This window comes from Tenrec ecaudatus, chromosome 2 (genome assembly GCF_050624435.1).
Source record: "Tenrec ecaudatus isolate mTenEca1 chromosome 2, mTenEca1.hap1, whole genome shotgun sequence".
In the NCBI taxonomy this organism is placed as follows: Eukaryota; Metazoa; Chordata; class Mammalia; order Afrosoricida; family Tenrecidae; genus Tenrec; species Tenrec ecaudatus.
Window position 1 is genome coordinate 214,357,934 of NC_134531.1, and position 15,377 is coordinate 214,373,310.

The window sequence follows — 15,377 nt, forward strand, 5'->3', positions numbered from 1 at the left end:
TTGAAGGCACCTGAGTTTTGGTTGGGATAAAATCTCTCACCATCTAGCATGTAGATGTTTTCTCAGTTTGCCTAAAGTCACTGATATTTCTTCCTTCCTGGGTCCAATCATCATATTGTCATCAATGCAATGGACCACCGTGACATTTTATGACAGGTGAAGGCAACAAGGTCCCGCTGCACTAAATTATGGCATGGTCCTAAAGAACCAAGATAGAGAGTTGTAAAACTGTTTTGTTGACCATGCCAGTTGAAGGCAAACTACTTCTGGTGACCTTTAGAAATGGGAACTGAGAAAAAGGCATTGGCCAGATCAATAGTTGCGTACCAGGAACCAGGAGAAGTGTTCATTTGCTCATGTAATAAAACCACATATGAAACAACAGCTACAATTGGAATCACAAATAGTTAAGTTGACAATAATCTTTTCTCATTTGCCAAGTTCCAACAGATTTTTGGACAGGCTAAACAGGTGAGTTAAATGGAGAGGTGGTGGGAATCACCATTCCTGCACTCTTCAAATCCTTGATGGTGGCGTTAATCTCTGCAAACCCTCCAGGAATGCAATCTTCTTTTTAGTCTATTATTTTCCTGGGCACATTCCAATTGCCGCTCCTACCAAATAGCCATTATTCTATATTTCAGGGACCCAGTATTGGGGTTGTACAAGTTACTGGTTATGTCTAACCCAATAACACATTCTGAAACTGGAGGAATTACTAAAGAATGGGCTCAGATCCCACTGGACCCACTGATTTGGGTCCCCAGGGATTAGCATCAATTCACAACCAGTGTAATCACCGACACCAAAAGTCAGATTGTTTCCTGTTTCCCAATGAACAGTCACCCTGGTGACAGACTGCAGATCCCTTCATGGAAGACCAGGAGAAAGACTAACAGGACAAACATGTGGTGGTGCGGTGGGTTCCTTCCTCCAAAGGACCTGGCCTCCCCTTCATGCAAGTGGTTGTGGGTCTGTAAACCGGCTCAAGTGTGAGAATTGACTAAGGGGTTGTGAGTCTCTATTCTGGCTATTAAAATTAGACTGTCAATCACATGATCTTTAATTTTTCTGCTTGTATAGTTCAAGTAAATATTTACTAGACTTCCCATCTATTTCATTTATAAGGATGCTCCACCTAAGTGTCCAATACCATCAATCCATACAAGTCAGGCTGTTTTCATTACTACTTTGAATCTTCTGCTCATTATGGTACCCAGGCCAATTTTTTCTCCATCAAATGAGTGCTGCAACGTGGCCCCCCTCACAGGGCTCCATGAGCCCCATTGCAGGCAACCGTCTTCATTCAATTAGGACGGTTCCCATCATCAAGCTGAGCTTGACAATGAAATCACAAGAGTCTTCAGAGATGCTGGGGCTTCCTTCACAAATTTGCTTCTTACTGCTTTGGGTAAAAGTTGTGTCCTTGGAGTACTCCCTCAGTAGATCCATGGGTCTATCCTGATAAATCCACCCTAACATGTCAACTTCCCTAAGCCTTTGGATACCTTCTTCTATGGTAAACCAAGTCTAGTACTTCATCCTGACTTAGTATAGGCTGTCTCACAACCAGGCTTCAGTGAACCAACCAAATAAACCCTGAGATTCTCTCCTAACCTTTCTAGCTGAAGCATTGAATGAAGGCTCTGGACTTCGTGTACCCATATTGATCAACTCAAGCTGATCTGCACGTATGTTCCTTGTCACATTATCCCACACCCTTAATAACCATTCCCGCACAGAGTGTCCAGGTATCTGTCAAGACATGTGAGAAAACTCTGGCAGTTCTTTACGAGTAGAGTCCACTTCTTCTGAGAGTGGATTTATCTCTTCAGATGGGAGGGTGGTCCTGACTGTAGTGGCTCAATGGAACGTAGGGGCTGAATGTGTCCATATTCTGGATACCAGCCCCTAGATCCAATCCCTGGTTTCAGGGGGCCAATACTTTCTAATCAAATGCTCTCTCTTTAATATCAGACACCTTTCTTGGTGGAGAATCAAGCTGCCATTTTTTATTCAGCTATTCATAAGGTAAAAACATCGGTTTTGTTTTCAACAATATCAGTTCTGTTACTAGAAGAGATAAGTTTTACTTTCATGGCACATGAAGAAGTTTCAAGGTCTTTAATTCATCAACTGAGCTGGGCTCCTGAAGGTCTGAGTTCATCTCTCTCCACTACTAGCTTGTCTATTATAAGTAGTCCCAACAACCAGCTTTCCTATACTTTCTCTCCCAACAAAACCATAGGAAGATATAAAACACACCCAGAACCTCACTTGTCACCATCACATCATCTATTGGTGGTGCTATTGAGGTATTAGTTAAACCCCATGGATTAACAGTGCCCTCTTTACTAATAGTGAATACAGACTTCTCCATACTTCCAGAAAGAGAGGAGGAGTTTTCAGGGCTTTTAAGCCTAATCGACTTGAGAACCAATGTGGAGAACTCATATTTATGATTTTGTTACTCTAGTTATTCTTAATAACTCTTGTTATTCCTGGTGCCAAATGTGTTAGGGCTAGTTCTCTGGAGAATCAAAACCTTTGATGCTTGTGCATGCACACACACACACACACACACACAAATAGAGAGAGAGAAACCATCTACGCAGTTGTAAAAGCGGGTGAGAGCACTCCATTCAAGTCCACAGGTCAGATATATGACAAGAGCTTCTCTGACTCATGCAGCTGCAGGAGGTGGTGAGCAGAAAGCAGCAGGAAGAGCCAGGAGAGCCACAGGCCAGTGGATGCAGAGGTAAATGAATGCAACATTGGGCAAGTAAATCCAAGGTCAGCAATCAGGTCCTGGAATCAATGGGCCACATAACAGCCGCTTGACAAACCAGACACAGGATTCAGAACCAGCAGAGAAGAGGAAAAAGAGGGGTTCACCTCTGTTCAGGGTATCTCTCTTCTACAAAAGATCGCAGCCCTCAAGAAGTATTATCAGGCTACAACCTGATTGATAGGTAGGTTGGTCTCCACCCCTACCTTCACCCAGGAGTGCCTAGCTAACGTGAACTCTAGCCAGGACATGGCATTACAAGATAAAGATAAATTGCTTGATGTGGACTGCGGACTGAAGTCTGTGGCCGTGGTTGCCAGTCACTTCAAGGTCAGCGAGGCCAGTGTGAGAACCATTGTAAAAGGGAGACAAGGAAATGCAAGACAGGCACTGCGGGTACTCTAGCAGTCTCAAAAACCTCGCCCGTTTTGCAAAGTACTTTTTTCTCTCATACTGCAAATGCAGTCGGCATGTGGCTGCAGTTCAGATGGTGCTGCGGTTAGGTGCATTGAGACAGTTCTGAGTCATAGAGACCCTATATAGAGACCACTGCTGGTGAGACGCTATCGTCACAATTACTCTTACGGTTGAGCCCATTGGTGCGGCCCCTCATCAATCCATCTCGTAGAGGGCCCTCCTCTTTATCGCTGTCTATTGTACCAAGCAGCGTGTCCTTTGCCAGGGACTGATCCCTGCTGATAATATGTTCAAGGTACATGAGATGAAGTCTCTCCGTCTTTGCCTCTAAGGAACATTCTGGCGGTGCTTCTTCCCAGAAGATGTGTCTTTTATCAATATTTTTCTCCAGCACCACAATTCAAATGCATCTATTCATCTTTGATCTTCCTTTTTCGGTGTCCAACTTTCACATATATATGAGGCAATTAAAATTGCACGGCTTGGTTTAGACATACCTTAGACTTTGTGTTACTGAGTTGACAAGAGAAACAAATCCAGGGGCACTCACATATGTAAAAGAGAACTGTTTATATGAAGAAGTTGTTGTAGATCAGGAAAGCATGCCAGCCCAGTCCAGATCAAGCCCATAAATCTGATACTGGTCCATAAATTCCTCCTCAGACTCACACAGACACAAGTAATGTTGCAGAATGCAGATCACGGGCCAGTGGGTAAAAAGTCTTATGAATCCAATGTCAGTGGACATATCTCCAGGGTCTGGCATGTCTCCAGCAGGTTCCTAAGTGGTTCACCAGCAGAAAGGTAAAGCAGAAAGAGAGAGAGAGACTCTCCAAGGGCTCAGCAAATCACCACATGGCTTGTCAACAGGAAGACAATGGCAGAGAGAGAGAGGAAGTTCCCAGAATCCTCGTGAGAAGGCCATACTGACTAGGAGATGTCATCAGGCTATGACCAGATTGACAGACTAGACTCCACTCCTTCACTCTTAATAACCTCAAGTTGACATGAGATTGTGGAACTAGCACAGTCCTCAAGGTAAAGCCTTACTTTCCCACACTTTAAAGGGGTCTGGTGTAGCAGATTAACCTAATGAAATGCATCATGTGACCTCTTTACTCCATCCACATCATTTGAACATGAGTCACTGAGTCTGACAGTTCAGGAATGTAGGCTCAGGGGACACTAACGTCAAGTGGCATAACAAAAGGGGAAAAACAGGAATGGGCTCTTCCTCCAGCTTCGAAAACCTGCTTCAATAGTTTGGCACCATCATGACCTGCCCACCCAGTTCCAGCTGTGTCACCCAAAATGAGCAGGTTCCAGCAGAGCTTGCAGACTAAGAACAAACAATGAAAGAAAGACCCTGCTTTGGAGGAAATGAGGGACTACTACACAGTTTAAAATCAGGAAAGATGTGAGACAGGGTTGTAGACTCTTACCATACTTCTTAAATCTGTATGCTGAACAATTAACCAAAGAATCTGGCTTATTTGACGATGAATGTGGCATCAGGATTGGAGGATGTCTCATTAATGACCATCAATGTTTAGATGACACAACCTTGCATGCTGGAAGGGAGGCAGACTTGAAGATGGAGATCAAGAATCACAGCCTTCAGTGTGGATTACAACTCAGTGTAAAGAAGACCAAAATCCTCACAATTTGGCCAATAGGTAATAGCATCATGTTTGAAGTTGTCAAAGATTGTATCTTTCTTGGATCCATGATCAATGTATATTGAAGCAGCAGTCAAAAGATCAAAAGCCTCCTTTAACTACTCCAAGAAGCCCATGGGCTTTCTCAGGTCCCTGGTGAATCGCTGTCACGTTGGCATAATAAATAGCCTTTTGTCTCCCTGACTTCAGTCCACTTGTGATACACACCAGAAAATGTTCCCGTGTCCACCTGTCCTTGGGGTCATTATGATCCCAAGCAGATTCAGTGAAAGGCGCACCTGTTTCCCCTATTGAGTACTTATCGCTCATCACATATATCACCTCTGCAAACGTCCTAGCACCTTTGAACACTCATTCCTTCTCAAAGTCTGTCCCAGTATGACCATTACATCCTTCCAAGTAAAATCATAGGCTAGAGTGAGGTGCTGGAAGCTTTCTATGCACTGTTGGGGCTTGTCGGAGTAACTGCCCAGGTCACTGTTAATCTGCTTGAGTTCAATCAGGGTGAAAGGCCTGTGGACTGCCTGGGGACCAAACTCCCCAGCTGTCTCTACTAAGGGTAGAATGTTGGCAGGTTCAGAACTGGAAGAATCATAGCCCCTAGCTTCAGGGCCCCTTCCGGGGTCCTGGGTGCACTGGGAATGAAGGTCTTTACTGCTCCTAAAAAGGAGAAATGCTCTAACGTAAGGGAACTCCTCCCACTTCCCCATCTAGAAAACACAACAACAGGAAAATTACTGAGACCTCAATGCTTCAAACTCAGTAATCCAGCTTCAGCGCGCACCTCTAGAGTGCTGTGAAACTGGGGCCTCCAGCAGGTGCCCCTGCCCGAGGTAGGGGTCAGGGACCCCAGTCTTTGCCAGCAAACTGGGCCCCAACTGTTTTCTAGACAGCAAGCACAAACAGACATCTGCTACACAAGACCTCTTTAGAGTACTGAAAAGCAAGGATGTTGCTTTGAGAACTAAGGTGCACCTGACCCAAGCCATTGTATTTTTAATTCATTGCCTCGTGTGTATGTGAAAGTTGGACACTGAAAAAGGAAGATTGAAGAAGAATCGATGCGTTTGAATGGTGGTGCTGGAGAAGAATGTTGAAAGGAGCGTGGACTGCTAAAAGGACAAATGTTGGAATGTTTGTCTTAAAGAAGTATGGCCAGAGTGCTCCTTAGAGGAAGGGATGGTGACACTGTGTCTTACTTACTGAGGACAGAGAGTCAGGAGAGACCACTCCCTGGAGGATGTCACGTTTGGTGAATTAGAGGGGCAGCAAATAGAGGATGCTTCTGAAGGAGCTGGATCGACACAGTGGCTGCGACACAGGGCTCAGGCGTAGGAACAATTGGTTGTACGATGGCGCAGGTCTGGGCAGTGTGTCGTTCTGTTGTGCGAAGGTCTCTGTGGGTTGAAACCAACTCAAAAGCACCTCCAACAACAACCACTGCTTTGAGAGGGCAGCCCTTCTGCAGTTCTTCTTCATGCTTTCAGGGCCTCTGGCCTGAGGGGCTCATCTTCTGACGCGATTTCTAGCATGTTCTGCTCCTGTTCATGAGGTTTTCAGTAACTAACCATGTGTTCATTCTCTCCATAGGGCTTTCCATGGCAAATCCCTCTGCAGTGGACAGCCTATTCCTTCTTTGTAGTCGTCTACTCTTAGTCCGAAAGCTCTGCTGAAGCCTGTGCACTTGGGGTGACCCTGCTGGTGTTTGAAATACCAGTGACACAGCTTTCGTCATGACAGGAGCATGCCATTACCACAGTCTGACAAACTGCCCAACAAGTGCTGGACGTGGTACATATGACACACAAAGTATGAGCTAATCTACTGTTGACGTTATTGGTGGGGCTTCTGTTCCATGGCAGCCCAATAGGTAAGTTGGGGGGAAATGAAATGTTATAAGTGGTTTTTCAACTTCAAGCGGGATCAATGCTCTTAACCCCTGAATTGTTGGGTGTTAACTGCAGAGGGCAGTGATTCTTGCATAACAGTGATGTCATAGAATTGTAAGCTTAAAAAGGGAGAGGATGGTTACAATGACAAAGTTTATGTTATGTGTATTTTGGCATAATAAAATTAAAAACTGCAATTAATTTCCTGGTCTTATACAGACCAATTAGATCAGAGTATCTGAGGGGGGTGAGGGATATGTCTTCAGTCTAGTGCTTCATGTTTAGCACTTCTCTCCCAACTCCCATCCCGGAGAGAGTTTCTCTGCATTATTCTTTTTTCCCTTATTTCACAAGCCTGAAACAGACTCCCGAAGATCAGTGACTTGGGGCAAGAGCAGAAGACCCAAAATGAAGAAGGGCTCATCTCCCCCACCACTTTTCTCTGCCCCACTACTGCCACTTGTCACTCAATTAAGATTCTAAGGGCAGTCACTAGATTCTAGAAGCTGTTCATATGTCCTCAGGTCTCTAGGCCACATTCACCATTCTCTGCATGCCTTAAAGGGAACGGGTCTGCATTGGAAATGAATTCCTTGCACTTGGAGGAAACAGTTATGGCAGGACGGATGCTTCTCGGGGCCGTGTGAGGGAGCCTGCCATGGTGCAGCCTCATTAATTCTCCGTTCTCTGCAAACCTGGCTGTGCTCAGCAGCTCCTCCTGCGAACACCGCCGGCCAAGGCCATAATGAGGTCTGCAGCTACTTACACTTGCACAAAACACACACCATGCAGCCAGCCACCAGCTGCTCAGGATCTTGATGAATAATTTAGAAACAAATTACCCTTTTCCTAATGAGCCCAATAAAGTACGACTCATTGCGGCGCACCCACTGTGCCCTGCTCGCCAGGGTGCTCCCGTCCCAGCTGCCGTCATTAAGCCCGCTCACTTCACTACTCCTCATCCAAGAAGAATTCAGAGGAATCAAATCAATCCAGAGAAGTTAAGTGCTCCTTACCCTTCCCTACAAAAGGAATCAACCACAGGCAAGCTAATCTCTAGCAGCCTGGTTGCACAGTCACCTTGTTAAGATGGGAGGTACAGCGGTCAGTTTCATGTCTTCTGAGACTAACACAATTCTTGGGAATCTTCTCTTTCAAAACCTGGACCACGGTGGATCATATCTATGCACAGGTTTCTCCTGCTATCTACATGTTCAGGGTTCCTAGGAAGCCTGTCTTAAGGCCAAATCCAAGACACAATTACCATTCATCTCTATGCGGAAAAAATTCTGAGCACTACCCCCATCAAAATAACCTTACAAACCATACCAAGTGATGCACAAAATCTAAAATAACACTAGCCTCTATGTTTTGCAAACACAATTCAATGCAGTGGTGGCAAGAGGATGCAGAGAAGCAGCATGCTCTCCTGGGAGATGAGCTGGGCACTGCCCCTCAGGGTGCTGGGTGTGCGCTGCCTCTTTGACAGCGTGCTGCACAACAAGCGTGGAATCCTAGTCTTCCTTTTCCCCCTGAGTGTGTGTGTGTGTGTGTGTGTGTGTGTGTGAGAGAGAGAGAGAGAGAGAGAGAGAGAGAGACAGAGATTCCTTTGGGTTAGGGGGGGAAAAAAACCCATATCCTAATGTACCATATATACTCACGTATAAGCTGAGCTTTTCAGCACATTTTTAATGCAGTTTTGTGATAAAATTAGGTACCTTGGCTGATATTCGGGTTGGCTTATACTCGAGTATATACAGTAGGTCTTTCATAAAAATAGAATGGCTTAAAGCAATTATCAAACATTGGGGGGAGTAGGTAGGGGGGACGTGTGGTTATAGACAAGCTATGTCTGCTCCTTGGAGAAATGATTGAGTCCACATTGGGACAAAACATGGAATTGTTGTTGTCATGTCATGTCAGGCTCATGTGGACCCCATGTGTTAAAGATATGGCCCAAGATCCATAGGGTTTTTTTGATTGGGGTCTTTATGGAAGCAGACAATCAGAGCTTGTTTCCACAAAGCTGTGGATGGGTTTCAAACCACCAGCCTTGGGTTAGTAGTGGAACAACAACTTTTGCGCCTCCAGGAACCTCAGGCTGAGATGGGGAAAGCATTGTGTGAGTTTGGAAGATCTTGTTTTCACCAAGTGCTCAAAAACTCTGGGTTTTGTCAAAAGGACACAAGATCAAGCTTGAAGGGATTCCCATTGGCCAAATCTGGAGTCATTTGAGTAATTCAAATTAGCAACGTCAGGCACAGATTATAATGTATTGAAAATCCAGACAGAAAGTGTGGAAGAGGAAAGGGAAGAAGAAAGAAAGGAAAGAAGAGGCGAGAAAGGGAATCAAAGGACTGGGAAGACACGTCTTTACAGAAGAGTGTGAACTAATAAATATAGAAAGAAAGCATGGTAGTTACATACTCTGTGGTCAATTTGAGACTTGAGAGTGAAGGGGTGAAGTTTAGCTTGTCAATCAGGTCACAGCCTGATGACCTTATTTGGAGGCGCTAAGGAGATAAATAGCTCTTTGAAGGTGGGACACAGACTCACTCTCTCAGAGACATTCTTGCTGACAAGCCACATGGAGACAGGCTGATGGCAGCCAGAGCCTCAAAGTTGGAGACCTACGCCAGGGCCGGGCTGCTTCTACCACTTCAGTGTCAGTGCATGACTGCATTAGTCTAAAGTGGAATTTGTGGACTAGTATTGATATATGGGTTAATATTGAACTTATGGACTTGATCTGGAATTCATGGACTAGTAACAACATATGGGATAATATCGGATTTATAGACTTGATCTGGACTAGGCTGGGATGTTTTCTCAATATATAATTGCTCTTTGATATAAAACACTTTTATGCACATGAATGTCTAAAATTGTTCACCTAGTCAACCTGGACTAGCACAGAATGATAGAAGCATAAAAGCACTATAAAACCCTGTAGAAACAAATGACTCAGACCATGATTTAGCAATAGGTAAAAAAGGTGTGACGTGAGAGACAGTTGGGACAAAGAATGGTCACTCAACAGCCACATATAATTAGGTATCATTTAAAGAGTGTTGTAGAATGTTAAATTTCCTCTCAGTCTCGTTGGGCTTATTGAGAGTGGACTTGTTTTTAATATATAGTACATGCTTAAGGGTTTAGGGATAAAGCATTGTAGTGCCTCCAAATAGCTACCAAATGCTTCCATAGGGAACTAAAGCAAAGCTGAGAGACAGCAAAACTAGCAAAGTGTTAGCATTTGAGAGAAAAGTATCGTGACTAATGGAGATCCATGTGTGGCAAAATAGAACTGTGTTACACGGAATATTTAATGACTGATTTTTTTTTTAAGGAGACTGCCAGGCAGTTCTTTGGCAGCACCTCGGATGGCTATCAAATTTCTGGTCAGCAGCTGAGAGCATTAACTACTGGTACCACCAAGGGACACATATGGGATCACCAAGAATGAGAATCGACACAACAGCAACTGATCATTGGTGTGAAGATATATAGACATTCACTGTTCCATTCTTGTTACTTTCCTGATGATGTTTACTCATTCAAAATAATAAGCTGAGACGAGAAAGCTATGTTGGAATGCTAGCTTCATCTTCATGTTAAGTCTTGAGATGATGGATGAGCTAAGGAAAAAATTCACCTTGACTTAAAATCAAAGCACCAAAACATTCTGTATCATTAACCTCAAAAGCCTTGAGAGCCACAGAAACTGAGTCTAAACTTCTCTGGAGTAGCTGCCCCCTGGGCCACCCCAGGCACAGATACACCGATACAGGCCTGCGAGCAATAAATAGATGAGGCAAAGGCCACCCCAAGTGCCTCAATCTATGGCTCTTTAGTATTCCAGAACCAAAGACCTCTCAGAACATTCCAATGAGAGAAAAGGGTGAGAAACCCTTGTCTTTGGTGTTGCGCCACTGAGTTTAGAAAGAAAGAAAAAGTGGTTGAGAGTTACTTCTCTTTGAGATAAATGTTTACCCTGTTGTACCGTTTCACTGTTTTCTAAGACCCAATGTCTCAAAAAGAGGCTTTAAGCAGAGTTGGGCAATTGGGAGCTGCCAAGCCCTTGTTGTTCTTCCTGGCCTGCAGAGTGACAGAAATGTTGGCTTAGGTGCCAACGTTTAGAAGTCAGGAGCGTAATATTGTACATCAATATTTCCAGCTTCTTGAAAAACTGGAATATCTGGCAGTGCGGGTTCCACATTCCCTTGGCAACAACCCACCAGGACTGGCGTCAGCCTCTCAGTCCACGTGGATAGGACGTGTGGCCCCCAGCTCCTCCCAGGCCCATCAGTCTATCTTCTACCTTAAACATGTCTTCACTGATGTGCTCATTTCTGTTGTCAGCAGATCTCCCTGTGTGTGAATACCTGAGTACCGTAAATCCTCAAGATTGGCATGGAGGGATCAAGCTTGTGTTGCATGAGTAAGTATCCCTGTGGTGTAAGGTCCCAAACTGTTGAGACTTACAGCAGGTTAGGCTCTGTGTAGCTTTCATAGATTCATGGCAACCCCTTCCAAGTGGCTACTCACATGCCCATCAATGGTGGACACAGTAAATGCATGGACGGACTCAATCCAGATCACAAGGGCTGCCTTCTGCCATCTATTAACTCTATGGATGTAAGCAAATCTCAAACGCAGTATTCCTTCATCTCCTTACCATGAAGATACGAAGAGCAATCACTCCTATTCATGTTGGTCTGTAGGTGTATTGGTAAGTAGTTGAAACAATGGTTAGAAAAGTATAGAACACTTGCTATTTTATTGAACTGGTTACTACAACTGTTTACTTGGTTGTTGTGATTATAATCTTAATTATTCACAGGTTCCATATTTTTGAGTAAGAACCATTTAAGAGAATTTATTTATAACCTAGATCCTGGGCACCTTTGTTGTCTTCCGTGTACAGGGTCAGAGACAAACCATTTGAGTTGGCTGGTGCGTGTGTCCCCAGTTCTAGTCAGTCAGTGTAACCCTCTGTCTTCTTGGTTGAGTTCGCATAATCCAAACATGTATTCTTCCCATGCTCTATGCTGTGGTGTTATTAGGTGCTATCGAGGCAGGTCTGATTCATAACGACCATGCAACAGAAAGAAACACCACCCAGTCCTGCATCATCCTCACAAGGATTTTTATGTGTCTATGTAGTCCCACATTTTAATTTTGGGGTTTTTTTTGGCCCCATGCATAGTGTGCATGTGATAACCAGTGTTTGTATGTGGAAGATAGTACATTCAGGCACAAGTTATAGTACCGCCGTCCATGAGTACAGTGCTAATGAGTCAACAACATATGTGTTAAATAAGGTGTCTTGTAAGCAGAAACACAAAAACAAGTTTATGTGCTGATAGGGTGGCGAAAATGGCATAGTCGGAGCCCCACAGGGGAGGTTACCCTTGTATTTCCTCTGGAGAAGTGAACTAGTATGAGCTAATCCAATGTTCACATAACTACCAAGAGTACCAAGAATCAACTGCATTTTGATTCGATTGTAACTTTGAAAAATCTTACGTAGTTTCTATATTGGGAAGAGCTTTGGACAACGAGAGAAGGAGCCTTTCCCAGGTTCTACGCCCAGCTCTCCACCACCCAGCTGTAAGACCAAGACAGTATTTCTTTAGACCACCCTCCAGCACTCACTGCAGCCCTACAATATAAACCAACCTTCTAGTTGAGCCAGGGATACCATAACCTCAACAGTCTCTGCAGACAATGTATGCTTAGTTTTCACTATGTCAAAGATCCAGAACAGACTCTTGGGGATCTAAGCATTAAATTCATTCAACTTATTCAGGCAAGATAATATTAAAATCCACTTGATCCTTTCAAACACACTGTAGACTTACTGGGTTAAGACAAGATACATTCCAATTCCCCTAAGATTAGAAGAAATCCTAGAGGATTGAAGACTACTCCTCAAATATTAGAAAGACTTGTTCCATATTGACCTAGGGGACTGCCTGAAACGAGGGCAATGACGAAAAGCTGTAGAAAAACATCTTGATCCAAATGTTTGTCCCTGAAATTGATGCTATTTTGTGATAAAGAACTGGTGAGACTTTTCATGGTTATTATATGTAAGTAGAAAATGGAGAATCAAAAGATGGAATTTTAAAAGCATATGAAATTACAGAGTCATAAAACTGACAGTACAGGTAATTTGCCCTCATTACCACTTCTAACTGAAATCAATGTCACTGTACAATTTTCTTCCACATTGTTGATTAAGGAGCATGACATATAAAATAAAGAGCATGAAATATTCATGTATCTTATAGAAAGTAAGAAAGATCCACTTACCCAAGGAAGGTTCAACCACAGTAAGGTTTACAGCAGCAGACATGTGGGCTTGCAGACCCTTGGCATTTGCCACGCAAGTCAAGGTCCCGTTGCCTTTGGGAGTGAGTGTGAGGATGCTCATTGCACTTTGGGGGTTGTCAGGCTCCGGGAAGGAGGAATAGCTGGAATGGCTTACTGGAACATTGATCTCCCAGACAATATCTGGGAGTGGAACCCAGCCCACTGCGAGACAAGTTACATTGCGGGGCTCATCCTCAGTGACTTCCAGATCGCCACTGGGGATGAACAACTGTCCCATAACTGGAGAAGAAAAAAGAAAGAAACATTCTGAAGAAATAATTATCCCTCGCAGTTCCAGGTGTTCTTGTTTCCTTTTGTTTCTTCAAATAATATTTCACGAGAGACATCTTCCCCAGTTGAGAGAGGGTGTGAATGTCATTTGGAAGCCTTCACACAGGTTTTACGTGTCTCTTTACTTACACTGGCCAATTTCCTGGGAGAAACCCTGGTGGTGCTGTGGGATATGAATTGGACCGCTAACCACAAAGTATGGTTCAAACCTGCCAGATGTTTCTTTGGAGAAAAGTGAGACTGTCTGGTCCCACAAAAAATATATAGTCTCAGAAACCCTGAGGACTCTGTCCTTTAGCGTCACTCAGAGTCAGAACCAGCCTGATGGCAGTGGGTGATTTCACTGGAAAGAGTGAGAGTGCTCCATCATCACACACAATGATGGAAAAAATGAAAGAGCGAAAAATCTGGAGCCAGAGGGAACATGCAATAGGGGCTACACAATCACTGAAGCAGAATTGCAAATTCCATCAGACTGTCCTGTGAAGTCAACCCTTCTGTTCTCTTCAATGTCATGGTAATTTAGCCCAGAACCTCATGGAAAAGAATCCCTTCCCGGCATTTGGTTAAACCACTCGCTATAGAGTCAACTCTGGCTCCTGGTGACCCCTCGCTCATCAGAGCAGAGCGGTATTCCCTAGGGGTTTCAATGGCTGGCTTTTTACAAGTAGATCACCCGGAATTTCTGCTGAGGTACCTCTGGCTACACTCCAACCTCCAACCTTCCACTGAGCAGACAAACAACTTTTTGCACCATGCAGGAGTATTTGCTAGGATTTCTCTAGCTGTCTGTCCATCTCTGCCTATATCTATCAAGTCATGCATTAAAATAAAGCACATACAACAACATAACTTATTGCAATGATGTCTGAGGTAGTTAGTTTACTATACCAACCTGGCTCATAAACACATGTGGATTAATTGAAAGGCGGAGGGATAAATGGCTCAGTGAACCTCGCCTTTCGAGTTCTCGGGTCTCGTGCTTTCTGTTGGTCAGACCAGGGTGCAGCTGCCTTAGCCAGTTCCCTGCTTTAGCTTGCAAGGCTCACTTCCTGCAAGACATCCCTGAGGAGAAGCCACATGGACCTACCCCGATGCAGCCCTGGGTGCTGGAGCACCCGAGTGGAGACCCCTGCCAGCACTGAGATGCTTACACCTTCACTGACTCGGTTTTCCTCCTACAGTCGGCATCATTGCATCTGTTTTGTGAGATGGAGGAAGACTTTGTGTATTGGTGTTGGACATATGGGTTAATGTTGGACTTGTGGGCTTGGGCAAAACTGGGTTGGGATGTTTTCCTGATGTGCACTTAACCTTTATATAAAACTCTCTCTTAGACAATGTCTTAAAGTGGTTTTTTTTAGTTACAAATTAAATCAAAATCTAATCATATATAACTAAGCTCTATCATATCTTACTCAGATAAATTATTGGAAAGTTTTTTTATTCAGAAATCTCCTACATATTTCAACATTCACACTGTAGATAGTCCATCTAGAAAGAACTCTTATGGCCAGAACTCATCAAATAATCTGAGGGTTAACCCTACTAAAGATATATCCACAGAGACACATATAGTAATATATTAAATTTAAAATGTTCTAAAGCTTCTTGATACATAACATAATCAAAAGAATACCGAATGAAAAATCAGCTAATTTTTCAGTGCTGCCTCAGCGGCAAAATTACGATTTCCTTAGGCATGTCATTGTTTCTTTTTTCCACCTCAATTTTCTACCTATCAATTGAGATAATTGAATAAATCAATGATTTACTATTAAAATGTTACCATTTCAGGACCTCTTCAAACTCATAAAAATCATTGAGGACCCCTAAAATCTTTTATTTATGTGGGCTACATCTATCAATAGAGATCCTATTTGAAATTAAAATGAAAACTGTAAATATTTGCCTGTTTTAAAATATTTTTAAAAA

General features: G+C 43.6%; 1 protein-coding gene across 1 annotated transcript in view; it reads right to left on the reverse strand.

Moving 5' to 3' along the window:
- Window positions 1–15,377, reverse strand: part of IGSF5 (immunoglobulin superfamily member 5) — a 77,378-nt gene that overhangs the window by 42,162 nt on the left and 19,839 nt on the right. Inside the window, exon 3 of the mRNA XM_075543359.1 lies at window positions 13,092–13,391. Coding sequence (XP_075399474.1) covers window positions 13,092–13,391 — 300 coding nt within the window. The remainder of the gene's footprint in view (window positions 1–13,091; window positions 13,392–15,377) is intronic.